The 27,478-nt window shown below is 34.4% G+C and overlaps 1 protein-coding gene across 7 annotated transcripts in view; it reads left to right on the top strand.

Annotated features, from left to right (window-relative positions):
- The window catches only part of LOC137645645 (very low-density lipoprotein receptor-like), a 616,779-nt gene extending 604,661 nt beyond the window's left edge, over window positions 1-12,118 (top strand). For 5 of the 7 annotated variants that reach the window (XM_068378473.1, XM_068378470.1, XM_068378468.1 and 2 more), the window contains 3 exons: window positions 492-625; window positions 2,710-2,901; window positions 11,176-12,118. In XM_068378473.1, the coding sequence (XP_068234574.1) occupies window positions 492-625; window positions 2,710-2,901; window positions 11,176-11,217 (368 nt within the window). In that variant the 3' untranslated portion in view covers window positions 11,218-12,118. Of the gene's footprint in view, window positions 1-491; window positions 626-2,709; window positions 2,902-5,983; window positions 6,028-11,175 lie in introns of all 7 variants that reach the window. The other 2 variants (XM_068378469.1, XM_068378472.1) reach the window with 1 other exon arrangement.
- Window positions 12,119-27,478: the final 15,360 nt, after the last annotated feature.

Below are 27,478 nucleotides of genomic sequence, written 5' to 3'. Positions count from 1 at the left end.
ACATTATATTATTAACATTTAACTTAATTACAGTACATGATTTTTTTTTTTTGCTTTGATAAACTTAATTACTGTTGTTAACAACATTTGTCTCTTCATTCCCTCTGCTTCTACTTTTTTAATTATTTTAATTGGACAAATTTCATTTTTTGCCTATAATCAAATTAAAGTTTTTAAATTGGCATTTCCCCTTTTATCTGCTTCTTTGTATACGATTTAACAAACATATTGTCAGCATTTACTTGAGAACAGTAATATTTCTCTTTTACATGGAAAACCATTGTACATGGGATATAGAAGTGATAAGTAATCCAGTTCAAGCCCAAATTATAAATGCATTAAATTAATATTTTTGTGATGTTCCCTAATTTATTTTCCTCCTGTACTCCTAAACTTTTCCTACAAACAATATAATTTAGATTATGCACAGGAGATTTGAAACGTGTCTTGTATCACTTTCCTAGAAGTAAGTTTCCCTGTTTTTGTTTCAGACGTAGTAAGCAGCAGTATGATACCAGAGAGAGAAGATCCTGATGTCAGCAACAAGCCAACTGATGGGGAAGATGGCAATGTTGCAGTTGCTGCGATTTTGGCTGCAATTGTAGTCCTTTGTATTGCAGCCATAGTAAGTTGAATTTTGATCTATGCGTAGAATTGTATGGTAATGTATATGGATTTTGTTCGATGGATAGGTTTGCTTAAAAGCAAATGGGTGTTACAGACTAATACACACACGATCAAAGCCATTTCAACTCATAAAAACATAACAGACACCTTACGTGTCTTGAACTGTCTACCTAACCGCGCCAGGACTCCTCGCTGCTGGGAGGAAGGACGCTGGTGACTGGTACAACACATGAACATAGGTTACCGGGCTCTAAGCGATGTCAGAAAGGCAGTGGATCGGGACTATGGTCTACCCCAAAAGCCAAAGGAAGTCCTTCAAAAGAAGGTAACCATGCTTACCCCATACAAAAAGGGAAAAAGGCATGTTAATAGAGGAAGAACAATAAGTGTTTTCAGATTTCTTTCAATGTTATGTTATTATAGATATGATTATGCCACCATATCGTTGTAAGTGTTGGGCTTGCTACTTGGAATGAGATAGAACTTCTGGAATCCAAAATATTACAATTAGAGAAAATGCAATATTCTGAATGGAATTAAAATCACCATTCTTAGAGCTTTAGATAGAAATTCTGTTCATATAAGTAGACAAACAGTTGTCCTACGTACCCAAACACTTCATTATGAAATTGATAACCGGATAAAAGAAAATAAGACCCAGTCCTGCTTCCTAAAAGGATTAGAGAACCCCACACAAAAGAAAAGGAAGGACCTCCTATTTCCTATCCTCATAATCCAGTATTTGACGTAATTGTAATTCATGTGTTGCCACATGCCTCACATACTCATTTTTTTCATTTTTTATATTTTTGAAGTTTGTGTACTTCCTAGAGAACATTTTGTGTTTGTAGATTGCTTGGTTTACAACCTCTTCAGTTTACATTATGTTTCTCTTGAATAAGAATAAAAACCCAATTTTTCTTAATTTATCTAAGAAGAAATTATGAATTATTATACAAGAAATTAAGTACAGTAGTGGAGTCTTCCTAGACAGCTCTTGGTTACTGATTGTTACACTTTATTGCCCGAGCATATAATGTCTCTTCCTACTGTTCAATGCAAGCCTTGCGAAATATGTAGGCCAGACTCTGCTATTATTTTCCCCCATGATATTTCCCAACACAGTACGTTTTATGTCAAATTTACATTATGAAAACGCCTTTATAATCGTTGCAGATGAAGAGGAGGTGGTTATTATTGTTGATTATGTACTTTTATGCAATTTTTAAAGTGGCATCCAGGCACTCACTAGGTTATTCAGAACAGTATCAAAACAGAGAAGAGATGAAGTTGAGAGTGGTTGGATAGCAAGATAGAGATTCAGAAAGTCAGTTTCTACATCGTAATTAATGATTAGTTGCTGTACTGTAGTGTACTTCACATGGAAGCTTGTCAATGTAGGTACAGTATCTGATTTTTATAAATTGATAGAGCAGATTGTAATTACAGTACTTCTTTGTGCAGCCCTTGTCGGCTGTGTTGTCCAGAATGCTCCTTATACAGTTTTATGCCTTTTGTACACATCGATGAATCAAAGCAAGAGACATTCCTTCATCTCTACAGTTATCCAAAGTAGAACATAGCAAAATTTATACAATATACTGTATAGATGATCATGTTAATGTTAAAACAATGGCTGACTATAACAAAGGGAGCCGTAGACTTAAATGGCTCTCCAATATACAGCTATGATGAGGCGTATAACAAAGGGAATGAACTGGGTTATCATACCATGAGGAGAATTTTTTTTAATTTTAGTCCTCTTGTCCAATCTCTTCCTTCTGTTGAGGAACAGCAAATGAACTCCGGAAAGATTCATTAAAACAAACTACCCTATATTCTATAATGGATATGTATCAGTATCCATTAATGAGTTTTGCTACATAATGCTTACCCATAATATTATAAAGTATTAATATGGTTATCTGTAATATATGATTTTATTTTTTTTAAATGGGTATTACTCTACTAAGGTAATTCCTTCTATTCTTCATCATATGGTAACTTTAATCCAAAATAATATGAATAGCTATGTAGAATTATATTTTTACTGTTAAATATTAAAGAAACCTATTTTTTCAGCTGGCATACATTATCTACCGATATTTCCGTAAACGATCAGTGCAGAGTATGAATTTCGACAATCCTGTGTACAAAAAGACCACAACAGAGGATGGCTTCCACCTAGCAGGCCAGCAACGTAATAGTTTCCAACGAGGCTCAGCTCAGCCGCCATACCAGCACAGGCAATATGGCATTTCATCTCCGGAGGATGTAAGTAATCAACTAGGAAGTGTTATTTCCATGTTGGTTTTTCTTTGCTGAATAACAGTGCTTAACAAGTTGGATATGGAATAGCTGGTGGTCATAACTTATTAATCATTCAATGTAGTTTATTATTTAACATTTACAGTGCTTCAACATTATGGAAAGTACAGTACAGTAGTATGTAGTTGTTTAGTAAATAATGTTTGTGAAATCTAACCGAGGATGAAAAAAAAATCTAAGTTATGACATAACACTATTCTTGCATCATTGTTACATGGAGAAAGCTTTCATCACGCACTGAAAGTATAATTCTGCTTTGTTGCTTTACTAACTTGTGTTTAGGAAATTATCATTAAAGAAAAATTGAGGTTCAGGTCACATTTGATTATAAGAAGTTAGTTAGTGGTGCCATACTACACCGTTCTTGCATCAGTACAGTATTACCTGAAGAAAGCTTTCGTCATGCACTGAAAATGAAATTATGCTTGGTTGCTTTACTAACTTGAATCCAGGATATTGTAATCAAAGGAAACTAAAAGTTCAGGTCTCACTCAATCATAACATTCTCAGGGGTAATGATTTTGTTCATTAATATGGCACTTGTTGTGTAACTTCATAATTTTATTATTTTAGATTTTGGTCTGGCAGTCCAAAAATCATACTCGCCTCAAGATTGGAAAGGTATTTTTGCTTTCAAGTAAAGTGCTGATTTTTTTTTTTTTTTTTTTTGATAAAAAAGGGTTTCTTTATAATGCACTGCAAACTGCACATGCTGCATTTAGAAATGAATACAAAATTCAGCTCCATAGTTTTGCAGTTTTATATAGGCTACTGGTATAATTATTTCATATGTAGCAAGGATGCTATAATACAGGAACAAAGTACAGTAAAGTATTTATATTTCAGCAAAAAGTGGATCTTATTAGCAAAAATGCTTAGATGGTAAAATAGAAGAGATTCTGTTATATTAATCTTACAGGATTCGCAATGAATGACTTAATCGAATAATTTTAAACCTTGACTGGATCATAGAACAGCATAGGAATACAACCGCTTAATCCATAAATGCCATTAATACATTGACAATTTGGTATAAGTGAAAGTAACATACTTGAAGTTTACAGAAATAATGAGGCGCATTGACACTGACTCGCAGCGGTGCCATTTTAACTCGGAAAAGTTTCCTGCTCTCTGATTGGTTAGAATTATCTTGTCCAACCAATCAGCGATCAGCAAACTTTTCTGAGCTAAAAGGGCACCCCTGTGAGTCAGCGCAAATCTGCCTCACTAAAAAGAATTGACTACAGTAGTTTCGAAATAAAATCTACCACGTCGTTTCATATTGAGTAGCAGTTTCTATCAGCGACTGATGATTAACACTTTTTATGTGATACTTCTAAAGTGACATGTCTAGATTGAATGGATCTCTGAAAGAATCTGCTTATGTTGTATGGTTTCAAACATTTATATTGGAGTGGATTATTAGTTGTATAAAATCCACAATTGTGTATAAGTTTGGACAGCTCATGTCTATAATTGTGTATAAGTATTGGACAGCTCATGTCTATAATATACAAACAAAAAAAATGAGCTTAGTGCTATAAATGTGAATATTGGCTTTCAAATACAATATTAAAAGTATACTTATTGGCAGTTTATTTTACTGGTTATTTCAATAATACTGTACATCCATCAGAAAGCAGTCAACCGTCAAAGGTTTAATACTACGGTATTTACAAATACTTTGTTTCTTGACATTTACAACGAAAGTTCCTTGCAGTAACTGTTTGGGACACTGAACTAGATTACGCCAACTTGTTGAAGTTATTCACTTTCAATAGTTGCAAGTTAATTGAAACCTAAATATAGATCATCTGTCACTTCATTGAAGTGATATACAGTATTTGAAACAATTGCTTTCTCAAAAGTTGAAAACAATTACTTTAATGAATGGGAGATATCACTAAAGTTAAACATCCATAGCTACAGATATAGTTAATATGTTTTAGATATGCGCATTTGGTAAAACTAACCTCTTAGTATTACAGTACAGTATATCGTCTATAAGGGCAAATAAGTCGTCAACATCTGTATTCAGAATTCTGAATGCTTCAAAATATTTTTAATAAGAAAATTTTATTTTAAAGGGTTGAAAGTAAGAAAAATGTCTGAAAGGTTTATAAATACAGTATTTTGAATATATATTATTTACAGTATCAGTGTATGGATGGTAACTTATCACATTACCAAAATTTTACATATACAATTCTAAGGCAGGATTTTCCTTGTAAGTTTGAATTTTCAGTTGAACCTTGAAAATATTACTGTATAATAGTCTTAAATTTTGTTATATTTTTCAATTCTTGTTTTGTAATTTAAGCCATTTTAAACATAGGAAACACGATGGTGAGATGTATTAAGGTTTTCAATGTCAAAAACATTAAATAAAGAATAGAGGGCATAATTTAACATGCAATTTTGTGTGCTGTACAGATTAAGATACAAAGAAATATTGCAATAGTGGGAAATATATCAGTAATAATCTTACAGAAGCCAATTAATAGATTTAAAAATGTTTCAAGATGTATGTACTGTACAATATATATCTTGGTTAATAAGTTTCTTCAATAAGTAAAGTTTAAAATGCAATATTTGAACCAAGAAGTTATTTTAAATTTTGAAAACTTTAAAGATTTAATTTGCTGTGCCTAATACAGTTTAGAAATTGTTGTAGAAAATACTGATTATATAATAATCATTGTACAATCATATATAGTTTTGAGTTTGGAAACACAAGTGCACTAGCCTGTTGCTTGATATTTTATTGAACATTCTGTATAAATAGATTTGATTACTGAATTAGGAATTTCACTTAAAAACACGGTCTATTAAATAACATTTGAAAATATTTGAGTATATGCATTTAACAGAAAATACATTTTATTTGTACAGACTGTCTAATGGAAACTAACAATTGATTTACCAATAACTTGAGTAATCAAATCATTTATTGAGAACCAGGAGTTTAGTAGCATTGAGAACTAGCACTAACTGCACATTTTCCTCCCGTCCCTCTCCCACCCTCTAGGGCCTTTGTGAGCCAATGGTTAACACGCTCAAATTCTAACAACGGTAAGCCACATTTGAGGTACATTGTGGTATTGCTTGCTTGCAATCTTGCATGAATATTATTATCCCCATTGTTTACATTATTATATCATACTTGTAAAACATATTTTATTTATTCATTATGATTATGCAAACTCATTTTTGAAGACTCGAGGAAAAGTTTTAATAATTGATAAAAAAAGTTAAGGTTATCAGGAGTGGACACACGCCTATTTTTGGATAGAGATTTAGATAACAGTTATTTTTCACTTTGAATGCTTTGTTAAGAAACACGACATGAAAGGACCCCAAAGTGACATCTTCCTAATCTTTCTTAAAACTTTTCCTTTCAATGATGTGTTTATTGTCCTCATTATAGAATTTCTATGCATCAGGTCTTGTTACCAGAGGCATAATATTTTCTACTTGAGTCATACTGTACTAAAGAATTAAGCAAGTTTTGAGTTACTTTTTGCAATAAAAATTCTCAAACCTGTTCTGTGTAAAATAAATCAATGTTAACTTGATACTGTATGTGTACTTTTCCACATACAATACTCTATACTTCATTCTATATCACCTAAAAGTGGACTTTTATTTGTAAAAGTTTCTCAACACATTATCCATAAATTTAGGGATTTAGCAATCCAAAATGCATGTTTATTTAATCAATCTTAAGTAAAATCATTTGGATGATTTTAAAATTTTATTGTTCCACCAATAATATCAAGGTTATTAAAATGCTTCCATGTCTCGGTATAAACTGGATGAAGTAAATGTTAAATTAGGCCCTGTAAGTCAAATTATAGTTGATATGACTCAAGTCCAGTTCTTGTACAGAATTTCAGGTCATTTAGCTTGTAAGAAAAGAGAAGGATTCATTAGATGTTCTGTTTGGTTATGTTGAGAATAATAAATATATCAAACAACCATATATTTCTGGATACATACTGTATCATTTTATGTTGCAAAAATTTACAGTATAAACCAATATGTGAATACAGTCAATTAACAAAAATGAGGAATTAAATATTCAAAATAGTAATTGCGGCACAAAACTTATAAGTACAGTAATTGAATTGAGTGCCACACAAGGAGTAAATTTTGAAAGAGTAATTGCTTGCTGATTGTGTTTAGCTTTGATACACGTTATTAAAAGTTAAAGCTTTATTGTAAAATATTGGATAACTTGCTTGTTTATTCATTGGTCAGCTTGAGGAAATGTTTGCAGTATCTGAATTATATGTATTATTAGTTTTAATTATTGTTAATTAGACAATGAGTAATGCACAACATCTTTTAGATATATTTTCTTTAAAAAGGCTGTATGTAAAGTAGAATGTATGCATTGGTTGAACTATGGTGAACTCTCTTGATCTCCCTTTCAAGTATTTTTCTTTTAAGTAGTTATATGTATACAATACTTTTAATAGACTTGAAATGAATCTCTTGAATTTCTCTTAATTTTCACTTCTTGAACCATTACACATTCTGAAAACTGTTGAACTCATGATGTGTATTAAGGCATGACAATGTTCTTTCTTTATATTATTTGTCATATTACAGATTGTGCTAGTGAAATACTCTACTTGATCAGTTTATTTGAATCTCCTGTGTAAATCTTCGTCTCACAAAAAATCATCATATTATTTTGCTTTATTTCTTTAGTATATGCATGATGTTTAGCAATGTAATCTATGTATATAGTTGATATTTTCTTTTTGACTTTGAATAGAAACTAGCAGTAATCAAATTCAACACCCTTCACGATGCAGACTGGTTGCACAAATATGAAATAGAGGTTGAAAGATGTATGCTTTCGTCATATTGCCTAATGATAATAAGAAACTATATTTATGTAATTTTTATGGTGTTTTAACTTGCTTGTGTATATGAAGAGTTATAAGAGGATTTCTATTACTTTTCTTGTCTTTAGATTATTAAGTTTATGGTTGCTACACCAACTTAAAATTTCATCAAAGTTTCAAATGAATATGCAGTTTAATGATAGTCTACCAATTAGATATACAGTGAGAAGTCTTTTCCTCTGTAGAAAGAGGTGAATATTGAAAGTCTACTGGGGATGTAGATTAAACTGGCTTATTCTGTGCCAGCATGAATTCTAAAGCAGCCCCTTAAAAGTTTGTCTTATCGAGACATCAGAATTTTTTTGTCATTTAAAGGATGGCAAAATCTCCAGACTTGCAAACTTGAAGAAAATATCAAATACAATCTAGTGCCATTTATCTTTTGGGAATGTTAAACATATCTGAATAAAGGACTGTCCAATTGGGTTTAGTGTATGACTCTTTTAAAATTTTAGGTGTGATCCTCGACATCAAATTTACTTTTGAGAAACACATTGGGTCTGTGTCTTCTTCAATTGCACAAAAATTTGGCTTACTGAGAAAGTCTTACAAAATTTTCGGTGATCAATCTATTCTGAAGAAGTGTTTTAATTCTTTCATTCTACCTTGTTTTGAGTATTGTTCTCCTGTCTGGTTTTCAGCTGCTGATTCTCATCTTAATTTGTTGGGCAGAAACTTATGGTTTATTAAATTTCTTATTTCTGATCTAGATATTAATCTTTGGCACCGTCGTTCAATTAGTTCATTATGCATGTTGCATAAGATTTTTCATAACTCTGACCATCCTTTACATTCAGATCTCCCTGGACAATTCTATCCTGTTCGTAATACTAGGCAGGCAATTAATTCTAATAGCCAGGCCTTCTCCATCATGAGCCTCAATACTACACAGTATTCTAGTAGTTTTATTCCAGCTATTACCAAGTTGTGGAATGATCTTCCTAATCGGGTAGTTGAATCAGTAGAACTTCTAAAGTTCAAAGTTGGAGCAAAAGTTTTTATGTTGACTAGGCTGACATGAGTCTTTTTATAGTTTATATAGGAGATAATCTGTTTTTGATGTTGTTAATAGTTATACAGTATAGGACATATCTGTTTTGACGTTGTTACTGTTTTTAGAATGATTCATTGTTAATTTATTCACATCATTTATTTATTTCCTTATTTCCTTTCCTCACTGGGCTATTTTTCCCTATTGGAGCCCTTGGGCTTATAGCATCTTGCTTTTCCAACTAGGGTTGTAGCTTGGCTAGTAATAATAATAATAATAGTGTCTGGCAAGAAGTATGCAGCTAAACAGTGAAGTTCTTCAGAGTTTGCTGCCAAGAGGAGTTGAAATAGCCTTTGGTTTGCAGGCTAGAGATGGCAAGTGTAAAAGATTTTCAGAAGTGGGTCCTTCAGACATTGCTCATTTTTATGCCGACTGAACATTTATAAAAAGCCTTGCAGTTGAGAAAGTTCTTTAGTGACATGTGATGAAGTAATCTTCATAACACCTCAGGTTAGGTGTCATTTACTTACATTTCATGAGACTTTGTCAATATTTGCTATCAGTTCTACAGATCAGCCTTTTATCCATTGTTGCAATGTCGTTCATTTGAGGGATTCCTCAAGGAAAATCTGAAGACCAGTTCATCACCTAAAGTAAGGCCTTTCTTGTAAAACATTCCAGACTCCAGAACTATTGTCTTCTTGTCTTCATTGGATCTTTTAATCTTGATTTTAATATCATGATTCAGTTAATTGATTTCAGTCTTGATATCCATTACAACCACAAGCTTTTCCTCTACCCAGTAAGTCATCCATTACTGCCTTGGGAGGTCCAGGCTCTAAGAGGTGAGAGAATTCATAACTTTTTTTTTTTTCAATGGATCTGCTGAGGATGCAATCCTCTGAAATCATAGCATCTTACTATTGGATGGCAGCTCATTCATCTGGAGTTCACTAGTGTTTCAAGGAACATGGCTGGTCTGACCCTCTGGTTGTTCAACGACAGTATTCTCAGTACCACCCCCTAAGAATATATTGAACTCTTTGCTCCCAACCTATTCTGTCCTCAAGTTCTCCATTAGATCCATCAGGCTTTGGAAATGGCTGGAATTTTTGCTCAATCTTTTGCCTAGATTGTAATTTTGGCTTTATGTGATTATTGGGGCTACTATGGAGGAATGAAGTTATAATATACAATAAGTCCTATATTTCTTACAAACCCATCGAAGACCTACTGGAGTGAGTGCCTCCCTTTTCCTTGTTATTGGCTTAATAGATCTAATTTACACAATAACTTGTGCCAGGGGTTTCCTTCAAACCAAAGGTACACAGTTTCACATTCACAGTCATTTGTAGCTTGGTTAAGAGAATATGAAAACTGCTTAATGTTTTTAAATAGAAATTTTTGCTCTGATAGCTTTCCTTAGTTTGCTTCATGATGGAAATAAATTCATTTCCTTTTAACTTTGGATTCCAATGCTTGTTAAGATGATTGACATCTATTGACCTGCTGACGTGATAAATAGCTGGTATAACCCAATCCTATATGTTAAGCAGAGAATGCTGTTTAACTAACTCTGTTGTTGAAAAATTTATGTTAATGCTCAGTGAAAGTCAAGTTTATGGAAAAAAATCAGAAAGGGAAATCATGCCTAAATTCTTCATAATTTTGGTTAATCCAAATACTACTTTGGGGGAATTGAAGATTATAAAATATGTCTATTTGGGTAAAGTATTTAGATATTTTATAGTTCAACTATTTGATACCCTAACTCTCTTTATAGTACTGTATTACTTAATATTCATTGTAATAATGATTTAAGAAACTCAAAGACAATTTACTTATAAATTTGGAAAGAACAGTACATTGATATGGCTGGCTAATGAGATTTTACCAGAAACGTGGACAAAGCATTTGAAAGAAAGTTCCCTAACTTTTTCTCAAGTGTATAATAGCTCAAAATAGCTCTGCACAGAGCATATTTTCAGTTTTTAGTAAATGTATAAAGTGATAGTATATTTCTGATTATTTTTCCTTATGCTTGATTATACAGCTTATTGCATAGACTTATTACAGTGCAATATAAAAATTTGTGCCTAACCAGTCTGCATTATGTGGCATTCAGTATTAGTCACATTATCTTAAGAAGGGACCTAAGTGGGTCGTAATAAGAAATTATTCTAAAGGGGAATGATTTTCAAATATCCTCCACCTTTTACCATAATTATAGAATAAATAGAAAAGTCCAGCAAATACAAATTTTGTTTATTAATATGATTTATTGTAATGTTAAATAATCTTTATCTTTTTCAGTCGTTGGAACCTTTGACTAATGGCAGCAACAACTTTGTATGAAGATGGTTGAATTAGCACCTCCTAGGCTCACCCCTTCTGATGGAGTCTAAGGATTAGGTCTAGTCCCAGGAACTGAAACTGAATTCGACATGGCAATTTTTGATGTATCAAAAAGGCCATCAAAATCTTGTATATCTTATTAGTTACATAATACAGATTTGAGATGGGAGTGGCATTTTTGGCCTCATGTTGTTGTTTGAGATTCCTTCTCTTGTCATGCATACAGGACAATTCATTTTCATAAGAACAGTTTTATAGTGACCAGAATAGTATCTATTGTTTGTGTCGTTTTTCTCCTGAGGAAAAGTAGTGTGTATTTAATGGCTTGTACGGTATTGTAAATATTACTGAGGACAAGATGAAACCTTGCTCCTCTACCACAAAAAACTCAGTCAGCTGTAAAGTTTGACTATTCTTACTTACAAAAAAAAATTAAAGTTTGACATGAGAATGGCATATTGTGCACATTAGGAGTATTATATGTGAACTTTTTTAATAGTCAGGGATGTAAATGAAGATATGTTGTCTTGGAAAAATTAAGAGTTGATTTTTATTTATGCATGGTAAGACCTGGACTAAAGCTCATACTGTTTCTGTGAATTCAAGTCCTAGATAACTAAATCATTGAAAACTTTACACGATCATGAGAGTTAATGTGCTGTGAGACTGTCTATGCTCATATTTGGTGCAGAAATATAATCAAGTTACAAACCGGCAACTTGAATTTCTGTGCATTTAGTAACCCTGGTCTTTTTTTCAGTATTTTTCTCCTGTACATATGATAAAAAAAACCAAAGCTTCCAGTGTTCTGTGCTGCAGGAAAAATCACATGAAATCTCCAGTGTTGTATTACTTTTTAATGTACAACATAACATAAATTTTAATTAAATTGTAGGCGTTAGTTTGGTTTGATTGTTCCCCCTACAATTCGGTTGCGTTGAACACAGCTGACTTGGTTTCATAATTTGAAAAGAAAATTGGCAGTTTGTTGAAAAACTTGACAATAAGAATGAGGGCTTTGGATGATACAAAATAATAGGTTATAGCCTATTATAGTTTAAAAAGAAAATTGTAAAAGTGCACCTAATGACATTATATATTATTAAAATAAATGTCATTGTCAAACTCAAAGCAGTTTTTAATCGTTGTGTAATATTTAAATTTACTTGAAAGAAAATCAATATGACTATAAAATAGTTTACTGTCATATTAATTATGAAAGATTAGCTTAAGCACTGTGTAAACTACTTAACAGATTTTAATGAATTTATTGATTTGTGTACTTCAATTGTTGGGAAAAGTCAGCTGTGTGAGTGAACTTACTGTTGTATATTCTTACGAGGTAGAACGCGCTGTGTAGCACTCGCTTCTAACTTCAGTAACATTAATTTGATGTAACATGTATTTTCTCTCCTTTATCTTTATATAGATGGAGTTTGTTATAAAATTTTTGCATTTATAGGGAACTTTCAGGTGAATAAACTATGGTCATATTTGGGTAATTCACCAACATCATTGATATAAGTGAATAACATATGACTGATGGACATAAAATGGAACCTTGTATATTTTTTTACTGTCATGCACGATTTAGTTACCATTTTACTTTTAAACTAATATTACTCAGTATATTTTTAACTAGAAAAGGAAAAATTTTATATGAAATTATTAAAGAAATAATTTGAACTTTCACAATATATATATCACTGTAACTTGAAAAATATAAATGTCAGTGTTTGCCAGAATTAAAATCTGGTCCTAAATTGCTTGAACGGTATAATTTCTTTCATTACAGGTGATAAATTATTCATATTCATTACTGTAACACTGTTCTTCTAGTATTTGGTATCATTGGAATTATGTCCCTAATTGGTATACAGTACAATACATATTACTGTGTTTATATTGAAGAAATATACTGTATACTGTATTGAAATGTAAATTTACAGAAACGTCTAATGGTACCGCTTAGAATGCATATATTGATTATCTTTTCAAAGCCTTACCAAGAAATGCCAACAGCTTTTTTCAGTTTCTAGGGGTAAAAAATTATCGCACAATAACAATTAAAGAGCTTGTTTTATGTAAGATTTGATATTTTTGATTATGCAGTTCAGTGATTTTATTAACAATTAGGCTTGTATATTGAGCTATTTTTTTGAAAATATACAATACCTTCTTGCATAGTTTCAACTTCCAACCAGGTGGTCTGTTGTCAGTTTAATCGTAAATTGCTGCATAATTAGGAACTTCAAATAATTCAGTAGTGGTTAATGAAGATTATACTTACCGTTACTTTCCTGCAGAAATATTGTGACACAGGACCGAACAGTATCATTCACAGTGCCAAGTTTAATGTTTTCCGTATCTGCTGCACTAAGTGTAGAATAATGATGACAACGCGGGGAAAGGCCTAGCATATAGTATTTGTATAATGTGATTTCACTCTGCAGAACCTAGTTATCATGAAGTTACCTTAGATTCCCCGATTCAGTGAAACTGAGACATTTGTAATATATATATAAGGTTTCAGATGTTTAATGGTCACAGAAGGGCAAAAATTACCCAATCTAGTCCTTTATATATGAATAAGAATTGATTTGGCTAGTTGGTAGTAATTAGCAACTAGAGTTTTAGAGACTTTCATTTTGTCTGTGTGCTTTTCTACCAGTGCTGTCATTTATGTATAAATTGTAAGACACATATTCAGTAAAGAATAATTGAATGTTGTAAAATAAGTCCGTGTCATTTTATACGGCTTGTAAGTATCAACTGACAACTTTAAATAGTTCAAAGTTAATGTTCTTTTAACTGAATATTGCTGTAACTCAAATCCAAAGACCTGAAGAGAATATCCTGTATTTTTATTAGTGTTTATGATTTCATTATTAATGTGTGTAAATTTAGAGTTTAAATGTGCAGTGTTTGTTTTATTCATCAGATGATATATGGTTAAACATGATTACAAGTGCTCATGTTTATAGTGTTATGCTATTACTATTTTGTTTATTTTTTCTTCATGTTTTATTCCCAGCACATGTTTTTATAGCAATTTTAGTGGGTTTCTTAATAGTTAACCATTGAAACTAAAGCACATTTTATAAATCAGAAGTATGTTTTCACCGAGTATGATCAAAGACCATCTACAAATCATTTTGATATTTTTAAATGGAAGTGGTCTTAGGATTGGTTGTTTCTCATTCAGAAAAAAAAGTGAATACTGTATGTTTGTTTGCAGTAATCGGTCTTTCCAAATAAGTTTCCACTCTTATCTGTGAGGTGTACAGCACATTTAAATTATTAAGTATATCTTACTAAATTTATTTTCCCAAAATTCCCTGGATTGTGATTCTGTTATATTATGAGTAAAATTAAATGAGAATTAGGTTTAAACTGTGATATACAGTATATAGTTAGTTTGTTAGCTTACTTCTCTTGAAGACGAAAACTTCACTTTACTTATTTTCATGTGAAATGATGTTAATTTATTGTCTTTAGAGAAGGTACTCTTTGTTTGTCGTGTAAAATAATTATATTTCTTACAGGTCCTCTTGTCAGTTATTTAGGAATTTTATGTCTAATACTTATCAGAAAATGTGTGTGATGTTTTTAATTATAGTGAATGAATATATGCATGATTGAGCTTTTGCTTGGCATGAATGTTGTATTTAAGTTTGGTGTAAGGAAACTCAGCCGGTAACTCATTATAATCAATAAACTTTAGAGGTGGCTAGGTTGTGGTTGGGTCTGAACATTTCATGTCGAATAATATTGACTTTTGAAACAATTTGGTATCACCAATAGTAAAGTATTTGGAAATTACTCCTTTATAGAACCTGCAGTTTTGATGCCATTTAAATGATCATCTTATGGGTGTTTTCTTCTTTTACCGTTTTAGTAATTCATCACCATGGTGGTTGCATTAAGCCAGCAGCAATGGCTGTTGTTTTTACGCTGTCACTCTTGTTAATAAATTGCGGCACTATTTCAAACTCATCAGTAGTTGATGTTTTGGTGTTTAAATACAATATTCCTTGACCTAGTCTTTCCCTCAAAGGTTTATTTTATGATATAACTGTATTGGGAACTTTTTGATCAACTGATCTCTTCAGGATATGCATTGGTGAACTTATACCATGATCCATAGATCTCATAGTAAAAAAAAATATATTTGACTCGGTTAATAAAATACACCTTTGAAGAAAAAATATACCAGTCCAGAGATCCGTCCTGTTGGCAACTCGGCCTGTACTGCACTTGGTACTCCTAAAAGTAAGAATTTTTTTTTTTTGCTAATAATTGGTCTAAATACTTCAGAAATACTACAGATTATTGAATAATTTTCTTGCTAAATTTTATTCATGTTTAGTTGACTTGAAAATCAATATATTTTCTTTAGTAGGAGTTTTGAGAATAGCAGTGTTTGAATAACACATTTCTCTTTCATTCCATAAGTATGCAGTTTTCTCATGTTTAACATTAGCCTAATCATCTTCATTCTTATGCCTTTAAAAATGAGTCTGTTATTTATTTTTACATACTGTATCACAAAGTGTTTGCAGAATTATTCATTAAAAGTTTTGCCGTTTTCATCCCAATGTTGAATTTTTGTGAGGAAAAACTAAAAAACTGAGCACCTAACTTTACTGTAGATATTGTAAATATGCTTTGCTGGCACAGTATTTGACACCAGTGGCTCTTGATTTAACTCCTGAGGTTGTCTTTTTGTACTGACAGTTTTTAGCCTGATGAAAGGCTTTAACCCCTATCTGGTTCTTTGTCAGTTACATGCAGTTCAGGTTGACTTTGGAGATATTTTCATTTTGCAAGTAGAATTTTATTGACTTGATATACTCTCAAACTCTTAGATTGACATTTCAGGGTAGAAGGTTGTTTTAATTGTGCTGTGCAGGCAAGAGCATTTGTGCTTTTGCCGACATAAAAAGTAAATTCTACTCCACCCGTGAATATCACTGTCAGGAATCACATTTTCTTTATAACTTTTATCTGTGCTTCATTCAAAGAAATTCCTTAAGGCTGAGTGTGCTGAATGTGAAGGAATGAAAGGAAAAAATTATATACCAAGTTATACATTCTTGTAGTATGTTTCACCAATTTTAAACCCAATAGCTTAAGCACAATGTCCACTCTGTGTGCTTGTATTTAGGTTATAACTATGGTATTGTATATTTAGAGTATTGTAACTATCAGTTTCATAATAAAAATACTTCATTATACACTTCAATTTGTATCTTTTTACATAATGTTGCTTAAGCTTTTTGTGAAACTCAGCAGACTCGGTGTATATGTAGAACACAAGGATTTTTCACGTCAGTCAAATTAAGAGACCCAATTTACTGAATCTTAGAGGACATTCTACAGAATAGTCCTATCGTCTTTCAAGATTCAGTCAGGTGCTCTACAGACACAAATGACTCTGGACTTTCGTAGTATTCACATAGACAGACTTGATCTTTAAACACTACAGTATAGTCCATATGGTATTTTAAACTCTATGGACTCATGACAGTCTAATAAGTCTCAAATGACATAATTTGTAGCTCTGGGGTTTTTCAAGACTTGGATGGCACTGAATAACCTCGCTGGTCCCAGTGCCTGGCCTCTGGCTTAAAATTTATAATCCTATAATCCAATTCAGTCGAGTGCTTCAAAGACAGTATAGGACATAAACCTTTAGGGACTCCATCGATTGCTATTCATAAGGTAAAGACTAAATTTTATAGTATGGTGGATTGCAAACCCAAGGTTCTAGTGTGTTGGCAATCGGTACTTAATGTATGTCAAATAATACCGACTCAGACAATTTCAGATGAGTGATAGTTATCACAAGATGTTCAAGGGAATTATTGTTAGATCCTAATCCACATTCTTTTTGTCTCATTAAAAGGAAATTAACATTTATTTCAGGGACAAGTCAGAGAAGATGATGATAATACGTTTGCTATGTTTATTGAATCTAATTTCAAACAGTCTTGGGGTAAAAGCAGGGATAGCCTATTGGCCTAACCTATTCTGTTCTGAACTTTCTCAAGTTTACCAAGCTATTCTAGTGCACCATTCAGTAAAGGGTCTGATGGTGCACAGTGCTTATGGACTTGATCACTACTACATGAGCTTCACACACTCAAGTTACTTCAGGTTCTTCTATGGCATAACTCGCTTTTCCGTGATCCGGTCTGCTTTTTACAACCACCAAATTCAGAGATAGAAAATCAAGCTAGTGGACTGAATCCTAATATCCCTCTGCTAGCTGAAGTGGCATTAATGATTCAGGGAGTGGCCTTTTTCAACGCAAAGAAAGCCTTATCAACTGCTATTTCCTATGCCAACTGCAGCCTTCCCAGTCTCCAGTGATGCAATTGACAGTAATCAAACAAATGATCAACGGATCGCCCCACTTACTAGCCTTCAGTAAAAAAAAAACTTTCCAAGGTAGAATCCAGTTACTCTTGTCTACAACCACGAACTACTGGCGGTGTATTTGGCTGTCCATCACTTCCACCACTTCTTAGAGGCCACATCCTTCATCATTCGCACGGACCACATTGCACCATAAGCATGCCTTCTCTTGACAGTCTGAAGCCTGGATCACCCGTCAACATCATCATCTCTTTGCCATTGCTGAATACAACTATACCATTCAAACATCCCTGGTAATCTGAAGCCCATCACTGAAGCCCCCTCCAGAAAAACACCGACTGTCATCGACCTACTAACAGATTGTAAGGCCTTGGCGGAAACTTAGCGAAAGTACCCCCAGTTTTGCACGTCTTCATTGGGAAGACATCACACTCTATGACTCTAATGCCAACCTCTTCTAGATACCTGTCTCCATGCTCTGACAAGTGTTTTAATTGATCCATGGCCTCTTGCACCCCTCGCACTAATCTACTGCACAGTTACTGAAGTCAAAGTTTATTACTAAAGATCCCAAGGATTGGTCCATGCCTGTACTTCTTGTCAAATTTCAAGTGCATCAACTCACGGATTTGGTGGGCCCTTTTCATCAACCTCAGCGTTGTTTTGCTCACATTCACTTTGATATAGTTGGCCCTACCCGCATCACAAGTATACCGTTACTTTTTTACAGTCATCAATCAATCCAATCATTGGTCTGAAGCCATCCCTTTGCAAGATGCAACATCCAACTTTTACTACTGCGTGACTTTCTGAATGGTTAGCAAGATTTGTCATCCCAGAACATATTGCAGTACTTCCAAATAGGGTACAGCTTTTATCTCAATTACAAACATCATTAAGGCATCTAATTGGCACTACAGTACCCTAAATCAAAGTACCGCGTACAGTCCAGTACACAACGTAATGATGAAATGTTTCCATAATACCTTCTGCGTGAACTACATCTGGTTTCCATAACTTCCATGGATAGTTCTCAGACTGACAACAAGTCCTAAGGACATCATGGATGTGCAGCAGCTGAAATGGTATATGACAATCTATTAGTCATTCCTGCAGAATTTTTTCTGTCTGCCACCTCTTCTGAGGATCTCCAGTACCAATGTCACATTGAGGGGAAATATATCCCCTACCATCAAACTTACAACCCCCAGCAAAGCAGCACACACTGAAAGACCTACACACCACAACACACTTCATCGTGCACTACAATGATTGCAAGCCACCACTTGAACCATATATGTGGGCCCATTCTTTGTCGTCTGCCTTACTCCAAAAGCTTTCCTTCTCAACCTCAACACTCATGGAAAATATTATTGGATCACATTGACTACTTAAAACATGCAGTCAAGCAGTACAACTCTTTAGGGCAGGTCACCCTTTTGCGCATGTCTGCTTCAGGGGGAGCCTTGCAGTAAGCAATGCACATACACACAAAGAAGAATTATCTCTCTTTCTGTTTTCTTCTACACATCATGCATAGCAAGCTCCCTCTGACTTCAGTCAACTTAAATGTAAAAATTATTGAATGTAACAGCTCTAATTTAAACTCTTATTTTCTTAACTGTTATTATAATGTGAATTTCATGCCAATGTCAAGCCTATTGACAAGAGGCATTGAATGCACACTTGCAATTGTCACTCTTATGTGACCCTTTGGGTGGCTATAGATACCCATGTTGTTTGGTATGTGATATTGGTAAGTTTGTCATTGATTTAATAGTGAGAGACCTCTTGCTGTCAAAGCAAGTTATTGGAACCTAGATGTAGTATTACAATATCTAAAGGATTCTCCGTTTGAGCATTTGAAAAAAAAATATTTTCAAAAATCTCACAGCTAGGTCTCTCTCTACCTAGTAGCTTTAGCATCATCTGTATGGATCAGTAGACTACAAAAGCTTTCACATGTACAGTACATAATGTGGGTTTAGAGGAAAATAAGATGTAGCTTATCCCTTTTACCTACATAAATGAAGTTTCATGAAAATAATTTTAATTTTGATAGAAAAATTTTTTATACTTGCCTGCTGTTCATATACATAACCCCACCCCCTTCCTACCACAGACTAATGATGTCAAAAGGATATGGATCTAGTTTCGACTTCGAGACTGAAAAACCAAAAAAGCTGAAGCATACCAGAGCCAAGGTTATTTCCATTAACCAGCAGATTATCTCAATACAGTCAGCCTTTCATATTCGCAGATTCTTTCTTTGTGATTCCCCTCTATCGCAACGCATAGAACCGAATAATCTATTGAATAAAAAATCATAAATTCAGTTTCGCAAGAAATACTCTCGCTGCGTGATAATTTCAAACAGACAACGCTCTTTTACACCATACTCACTTGTGCAACTTCCCTCGCCACCCTCTACAACTTCCCACCTCTCGCTGACTCGGCCTCAGTCTTGGATTGTCTCTCATCGTGTGTATATCTCCCGCTTTGGTCCTTTTTGAACAGAATCACGTTTTGATGTAAAAAAGTGGTATCTGTATACAGTAGTACATACAGTACTCCTGTACGGTTGTTTATATTTACCGGGTAATGTACTGTAGACTTGCGATTCCCTACAGTACTGCGCAAGAGATGACGCATCAGGAATTGCTTCATGCTCCAAGATTGCGTAGAATTTTGTACGAAAATGATTAGCGGTCTTTGTATGAAATGTGTTTAGTTAATCATGAATACAGTATCATTGTATATATATTGTACAATACAGTATTACAGTAATGTATAATATTGTTTAGTAACTATACTGTATAGTGCTATATGTAAATTACCAATGTACTCTACAATATGTAAAAGTAGGCTACGTTTGCAGTGAGTTGTCAAACAGCATGCGTCACCTGAATGAAAATTGTGAACACTTACAGTACAGTTAAGCTTTACGGTAGTGATAGTACTGTACATATATGACAGTAATAATGTATACACTACAGTATCAGTGAGTGTTAGATAGAAACAAAAGTGTTTTGATGTTATAAGTGTCCCAATAACTACTGTAGTGTTACATGCAGTACTGTGCTGTAGCCTTACTGTGTACACCTGCATAGTGTATATGTGTGCACATGTGCTGTACTCTTGCTAAATTTATTTATTCATTTACACAATACTTATACTGTGATAAAACCAAGTAAAATCAATACAGTATTAGGCAGTACTCAGTGTGTTAGTCTACCACACATAGGCAAGGGGCAGTGAGTTGGTAGGGTTAGGAGTAATCCCACCCTAAGGCAGCAAGTATTCGCGGATTCTTGGTCTTTACGCCTGTCTCTGTTACCCAACCCCCAAGAATGAGGATGGCTGACTGTATTGTATTAGAAGTCTAAACCTACAGAAAGAAAATAAAAGGAAAATTTGTAGTTTTAGGGTACATGTCAATAAAAAAAAAAACAGACTTCATAAGAGAAATATGTACACGTAAGTATAATACAAGAATAAGAAATGTTATTTTTTTTTTAAAATACATAACAGTATTTCAAAAAATACATCTGCTCCTTAGCTACATATTTGACTATACAGTACATACATAAACCAAGGCACTTCCCCCAATTTTGGGGGGTAGCCGACATCAACAATGAAACAAAAAAAATGGGAACTTTCCTCTCTACGTTCCTCCCAGCCTGACAAGGGACTCAACCGAGTTCAGCTGGCACTGCTAGGGTGCCACAGCCCACCCTCCCCCGTTATCCACCACAGATGAAGCTTCACAGCGCTTGACTATACAAGATTGTTTAATTGCGACTATTACAGTGCAATATGGTCCCCGAAGGGCTTGCCAAAATTTCAAAGCGAACTCTTCATCTATCCACTCGTCTACTCAACAGATAGTGAAGTCTGTAGCTTGATGTGATGACACTTGCTTGTACCAAGTCACCTGTTGTGCCTAGCTTCAAGATACCTGGGCTCCTGCTTATACCATATCAAAAGTTTTTGTGATAATGTGATCCATGTAGGATACTTATAAAAGTTATGTTTATTATGTTATTGTGTACTGTGAAACCTCAGGATTATGAGGCCTTTCAATTCAAGTGAGTATTAACCCAAAGAAATTTTTCTTTTCTTTTTTTGGCGGGGGGGCCATTTTATCTTGGAGAGAAAGTGCAAATTCTCTATTGATTCAATTGAGAAAGAAAAGAAGTCTTTTACTGAAATTTGGCACAAGTATGGAAAAAAAAAAAGTCTTCAATCTTGGAAATTTTTAGAAGAAAGATGATAGATCACCCTTCCACTATATCTCCTTAATCATTAATGCTTCCTTTCTTCACGTCTCATAACTGTTTCTTCGTGGCACAACTGCAAAGTTTCCCCCAGGTACCCATGGGCACTGATTGACATTCCAGGCCCATTGCTGAGACATATTAGCCAAATTTATAAATCCAATCTATACACAAGGGAAAAGATATAAACTCAGGGAATTTTATTCGCCTCTATGGTTTAAAGTCCTCTTTATACATTTGATATGAATTTTGATTGATAGTTCCTGATTGATAATTGACCAAAATTACTGCACTTAATACATATTAAAAGGTAATGGTGGATGTATATTTTAGGGAGCAGATTTGTTTATATTGGTGAGCATCTGTGCCAGTCCCTTAAAGTACTAAATTTTCACTTAAGAGATGTTGCAGAAAGAGCCTGTAACTAGCCTAACGGTAAACCACTGAGTGCCAGCTATCTGTTGAAAGTAGGATTGCCAGATTACAGGTCCAGAAATCTGGGAGATTTAAATTCTCACCCTTTATGTACAGAATATGCATGTATATATATATATATATATATATATATATATATATATATATATATATATATATATATATATATATATATATATATATATATATATATATATATATATATATATATATATATATATGTATATGTATATGTATATGTATATGTATATATATATATATATATATATATATATATATATATATATATATATATATATATATATATATATATATATATATATATATATGTATATGTATATGTATATATATATATATATATATATATATATATATATATATATATATATATATATATATATATATATATATATATATATATATATATATATATATATATAAACACCCAGATCAATATCATAAAAATGTAGAGACCATTATCACATAAGTGAGACATAAAACAAGAAATTTAATGGGATTTAAAGAGAGCAAAAATAAAATTATTTGGAAAATCATAATCGATGCCATCAATGCTCTATTAAAACCAAACTTTTTTTTTTTGAGCATATGCATATAAGTAAAAATAAGAAATTTTTGCACTAGAAAATTGAACTTTAATGTTTGATTATATTTCTCCCATGATTTTGCTCTCCTCAATAGGTCCTTATTTTCTAGCACCTTCTTATAAAATTCTTTACAATTTAAATTAAGGTTCCATGTGCATTGTAAGATACCTTAGCTCCTACATAAGTCACATCTAACCTATTTAGGCCTCCCTATGTTTCGTTAAAGAAAATTGAATGTAGGAGAGAACGTTTAAGGGGTAGCTATAGTATTAGTAGAAGAGAATTAAAAATGCGATTGAAAGAAGTGAAGAAAATTCTTCACAATGTGAATGATTTAATCTAGAAAAAAATACATTTAGTATAAGCTACAACCATATTGTGACAGTGCTTGGGTTACCAAGATCAGTCCAATATTGTAATGTATGAATATTTCAATATCTCATACAGTAGAATCTCTCTCTCTCTCTCTCTCTCTCTCTCTCTCTCTCTCTCTCTCTCTCTCTCTCTCTCTCTCTCTCTCTCTCTATGAATGTCAAGTTTACAAGATTAAAAGTAAGTTTTGAACTTTAAAACCTATTACTATACTTCGGACCTACGAAATATGTAAAAAAAAAAATAGAAAAATAAAATCAACCAATAGTTGTAGGTTGCTGAAGTCAAAGTTTATCAAACTATTAGTTATACATTCTATGTACCGTCTATAGTTGTCTATTACAAAGAAATCTTCATGGTATCGTTATTTGATCCTAGAATAAAAAAAGAAATCTGCGATTATTTCTTTGTAAATTACGTAATTTTTCATCAAAGATTAATAGTTGGTAAACTTGTACGTAGATGGCACCACTTTATACAAGGACACTAAACCCAAGGCGTCAATTATGGATTCCTTCTGATTTGTTTATCCCTGAAGTTTATTCTAGAACCTTCAGAGCAGTCTCGGACACAAACTAAATAACACGTATTCTTTCGACCACTGATTTTGTGACCAATGGAGGAAATTGGTAATAATTAACTTTTCAGCTTTGTTTTTAACGGTTTGCTGATGTTTTATTTTTTTAAATGTGTGAATTCGAATTAACGCTAAGTTTCTTATAGGTTGAATTGACGAACAAATTTTATGTTATGGCCGTTTTTCTGGTCCGTAACTAAAATAAACCTGGTTATCGTGGTCCTATCACAAAGTAAAACCTTAACCACTACAGGGCAGGATCATTTTAACGTATACATTCTTGGGTATATTGCGTATTTATCATCAAATTCTAATTATCGAAGCTCTGCGAAAGATTTTCAGTTGAAAGCCGTAACATTTAGTGTGTTTTAGATGCCCAGTGGAAACTTGTATATGCAACGTAATTGAAAGGGCTGGAATCTACAGTAGACGACTAGACGGACATCTTTGTTCCAATAATTTTAAACAGTCAAAGTCAAACAATTCTTGTGTCTACACGTACACGATTTGCTTATATAATTGACATTACGATTGTCTTTTCAAGCGTTATTTGTTCAGAATGTAGGAAAGCTATCAAATGGACAAAATACCTTAAGTGCAGTGTAGTTTGAGTTCCAGGTAGGATAACCGCAATCGCTTCTAATGAATCATTACTATACGAAAATTGTATACTACCGCTATGGAGTTATGGGGTCCTTTAACGGGCCAGACAGTACTACATTAGATTCTCTCTGGTTACGGTTCTTTCCCTTTGCCTACACATACACCGAATAGTCTGGTCTATTCTTTACTGATTCTCCTTTGTCCTCATACACCTGACAACACTGATTTTACCAAACAATTCTTCTTCATCCAAAGGGTTAACTACTGCACTGTAATTGTTCAGTGGCTACTTTCCTCTTGGTAAGGGAAAAGGGACTCATTAGCTATGGTAAGCAACTGTTCTAGGAGAAGGACACTCCAAAATCAAACCATTGTTCTCTAGTCTTGGGTAGTCCCATATCCTCTGTAACATGGTCTTCCACTGACTTTGGGTTAGTTCTCTTGCTTGAGGGTACACTCGGACACAGTTCTATCTCGTTTCTCTTCCTCTGGTGTTAAAGTATTTGTAGTTTATATAGAAAGTATTTATTTTAATGTTACTTTAATTAAAATATTTTGGTAATTCTTTACAAGACCACGCTCTCCATTTACTCCCAAATTATGCAGTCCTGCAGCTCTCCTCTTGTAAACAATTATATTTTTTCCTTCTTTTCTCTCCTCACTGGGCTACTTTCCATGTTGGAGCCCCTAGGCTTATAGCATCCTGCTTTTCCAACTAGGGTTGTAGCTTAGCAAGTAATAATAGTAATAATATTCTATTAAGAATCTTTTGGAAACCAGTGATGAAATTAGGCTGTATCTGCGTAAAGTCTGGGCAATGTTCGATTCAGAATTACAGTACTTGTTTTCAATTAGATATATCCATGTGATCTTGGACTCAAATTGATTAGGTTTGTTCTAATTTTTCAAATCACTAAGCTGTTGGTGTTGTATGGTGAAATGCATTTTTGTTTGTACATGTGTTTAGCCTTGCAAATGTGTAAGAAGGAACTGTAAATCTTGGATGATAGGTATGCTAAAGGAAAATTGTTGAGCCAAATCCTATGAGCACATTAAGTTCATTATTTGACATATAAATGCTGTAAGGACAGTGAGACGAGCGTCACCAAGATCAACTGATACTTTATTCAACGCTCGTCTCACTGTCCTTACAATGCAACCAAGTAGACAACTCACCATTCGAATAACTTAATTTGCTCAGAAATCATTTTACAAATACACCAAGTAAATCATTTGTAATATCTTAAACACACCTTTCATTCATATGCAAATACACACAATTCCTTACAATCCCCATGGCTAGATCTATGACCTGGGTAGGTTTGTGACCTGGGAAGAGGTCACTCACGCCTCTCGGTTGAGTAACCACTTTACTTTTTGGCTCGGGAGAGAACGGACATGCTGCCTTGCCTTGTTTTTCTGTTTCATTTTTTTCTCGTGTGTTTTCATTTACCTTATACATATATGTGCGTGTATATATGTATTCACGGAAATAAACTTTTGTTGTTAAATACTTGTAACTTTAATTTTTAAATATAAAACTTACCCGCTGGTTATATAAAGGCTAAAGTCCCTGGACGCCCCGGCAGGAAATTAAAAATCTCGCGCGTCTTAGCGCACATATGCCAGGTGTACCCTAGCACCTTCGCGGTACTACAGGTAGAACTATACTCAACCAATTCAGGGGGGGGCTAGTTCTGTACTGTTTTAGTTTGAGACGGTACCCATGCACCGTTCTCATTCAGGTTACCTACCCTAGGCTAGGGAGCGTCCTCCCTTCCTTGGTGGCCGTTTTTGTACAGAGCCTCCCCTATGGAAGACCCCTCTTCTTCTCCCTCCCCACCTATCCCTTGGTATGGTCTAGCCTATACACATCTGTCCCTAGTCCTACAAATCCTCCTTCGGATGGAGTGATAGGGCTATCTTGAACTGTTGAGCAGGCCGCTCTGGTACATATACCCTTCATAGCGTCCTATGGGGTTAGCCACTGGAAGCGATTAGTCCACAGGGGTTCCCCCTCTCTTGCGTGTACCCTACCCCTCCCTTGGGTTACTCTGGCACCCGGCCGACTGCCGGCCCCCTGCCATTGGGTGATAGGACCCACTCCTTTCATGGGTACACTCACTCAGGTGGGATGTCAGAGGGGTACGTGATCGTACCCCTCCAATCCCTCCTTCTGTGTCTCTACCTATCCTGGTGCCGGTCCCTTGCCGCCTCTACTGCCGGCGATACCTCCCTTCCCTTGGTGACACATTCCTGAGATACCCTCCCTCCCCTAAGTCGACAGCCTTCCGCCTTCCGTCGGCGTATAGCCGATGGCCCACCCTTTCACTACCTAGTTTCGGTTGTCCGTCCTTCGGGCCGGCCTCCGGCGTGCCGGCGGTCTGGGTATACCATACCATCCTGCCTTATCTCATGAACTGGTCACCAAGCCGGCAGCCTGAGCCTCTGCCTCCTGCCGGCGTGCCACCGCTGTGCCGGCAGCCGCCAAGCTGGCATTATACCTGAATTCTCTTGTGTGTCTTCCTTAATGCCATAAACCCTACTGGAGCGGCCTCCATGCCTTTGGTCTGCCGGCGCCCTCCGGAGGCACCAAGGGACTTGCACCCCTTCTACCAGCTATCAACTACATGCTGATAGCCCTACACTCCAACCAGATAGCTTGGCTACTCCGATGGATAGGTATTGTCTTACCGTTCTATTAACGGCCGTGCTGTCTTCTTGCATATCACAAATTTCCAGCATACTGTGTGTCTTAGCGCAGCTGGTTGCCGGAACCCTATCTCATACGGGGTCTTCTGCTACCCCCTTTTTACTATAAAGGTCTGAGTGGTCTCAGTCCTTGATATAAATCGCAGGCAATCTCTGCTAGAATTATCTTCTGCCTTCTTTGGCGGTCCATGAAGATTTCTGCTTTTGTGTCCTCGGGTCTCAAACGAAATTGCCTACTGATGAGGTTACGGTAACCAGCTGGGCGGGATGCACAAGTATGTGTCTATCTACTTCCTTTC

The sequence above is a fragment of the Palaemon carinicauda genome, chromosome 8, assembly GCF_036898095.1.
Source record: "Palaemon carinicauda isolate YSFRI2023 chromosome 8, ASM3689809v2, whole genome shotgun sequence".
NCBI classification, from domain to species: Eukaryota; Metazoa; Arthropoda; class Malacostraca; order Decapoda; family Palaemonidae; genus Palaemon; species Palaemon carinicauda.
This window is presented reverse-complemented; position numbering and strand designations above follow the sequence as displayed.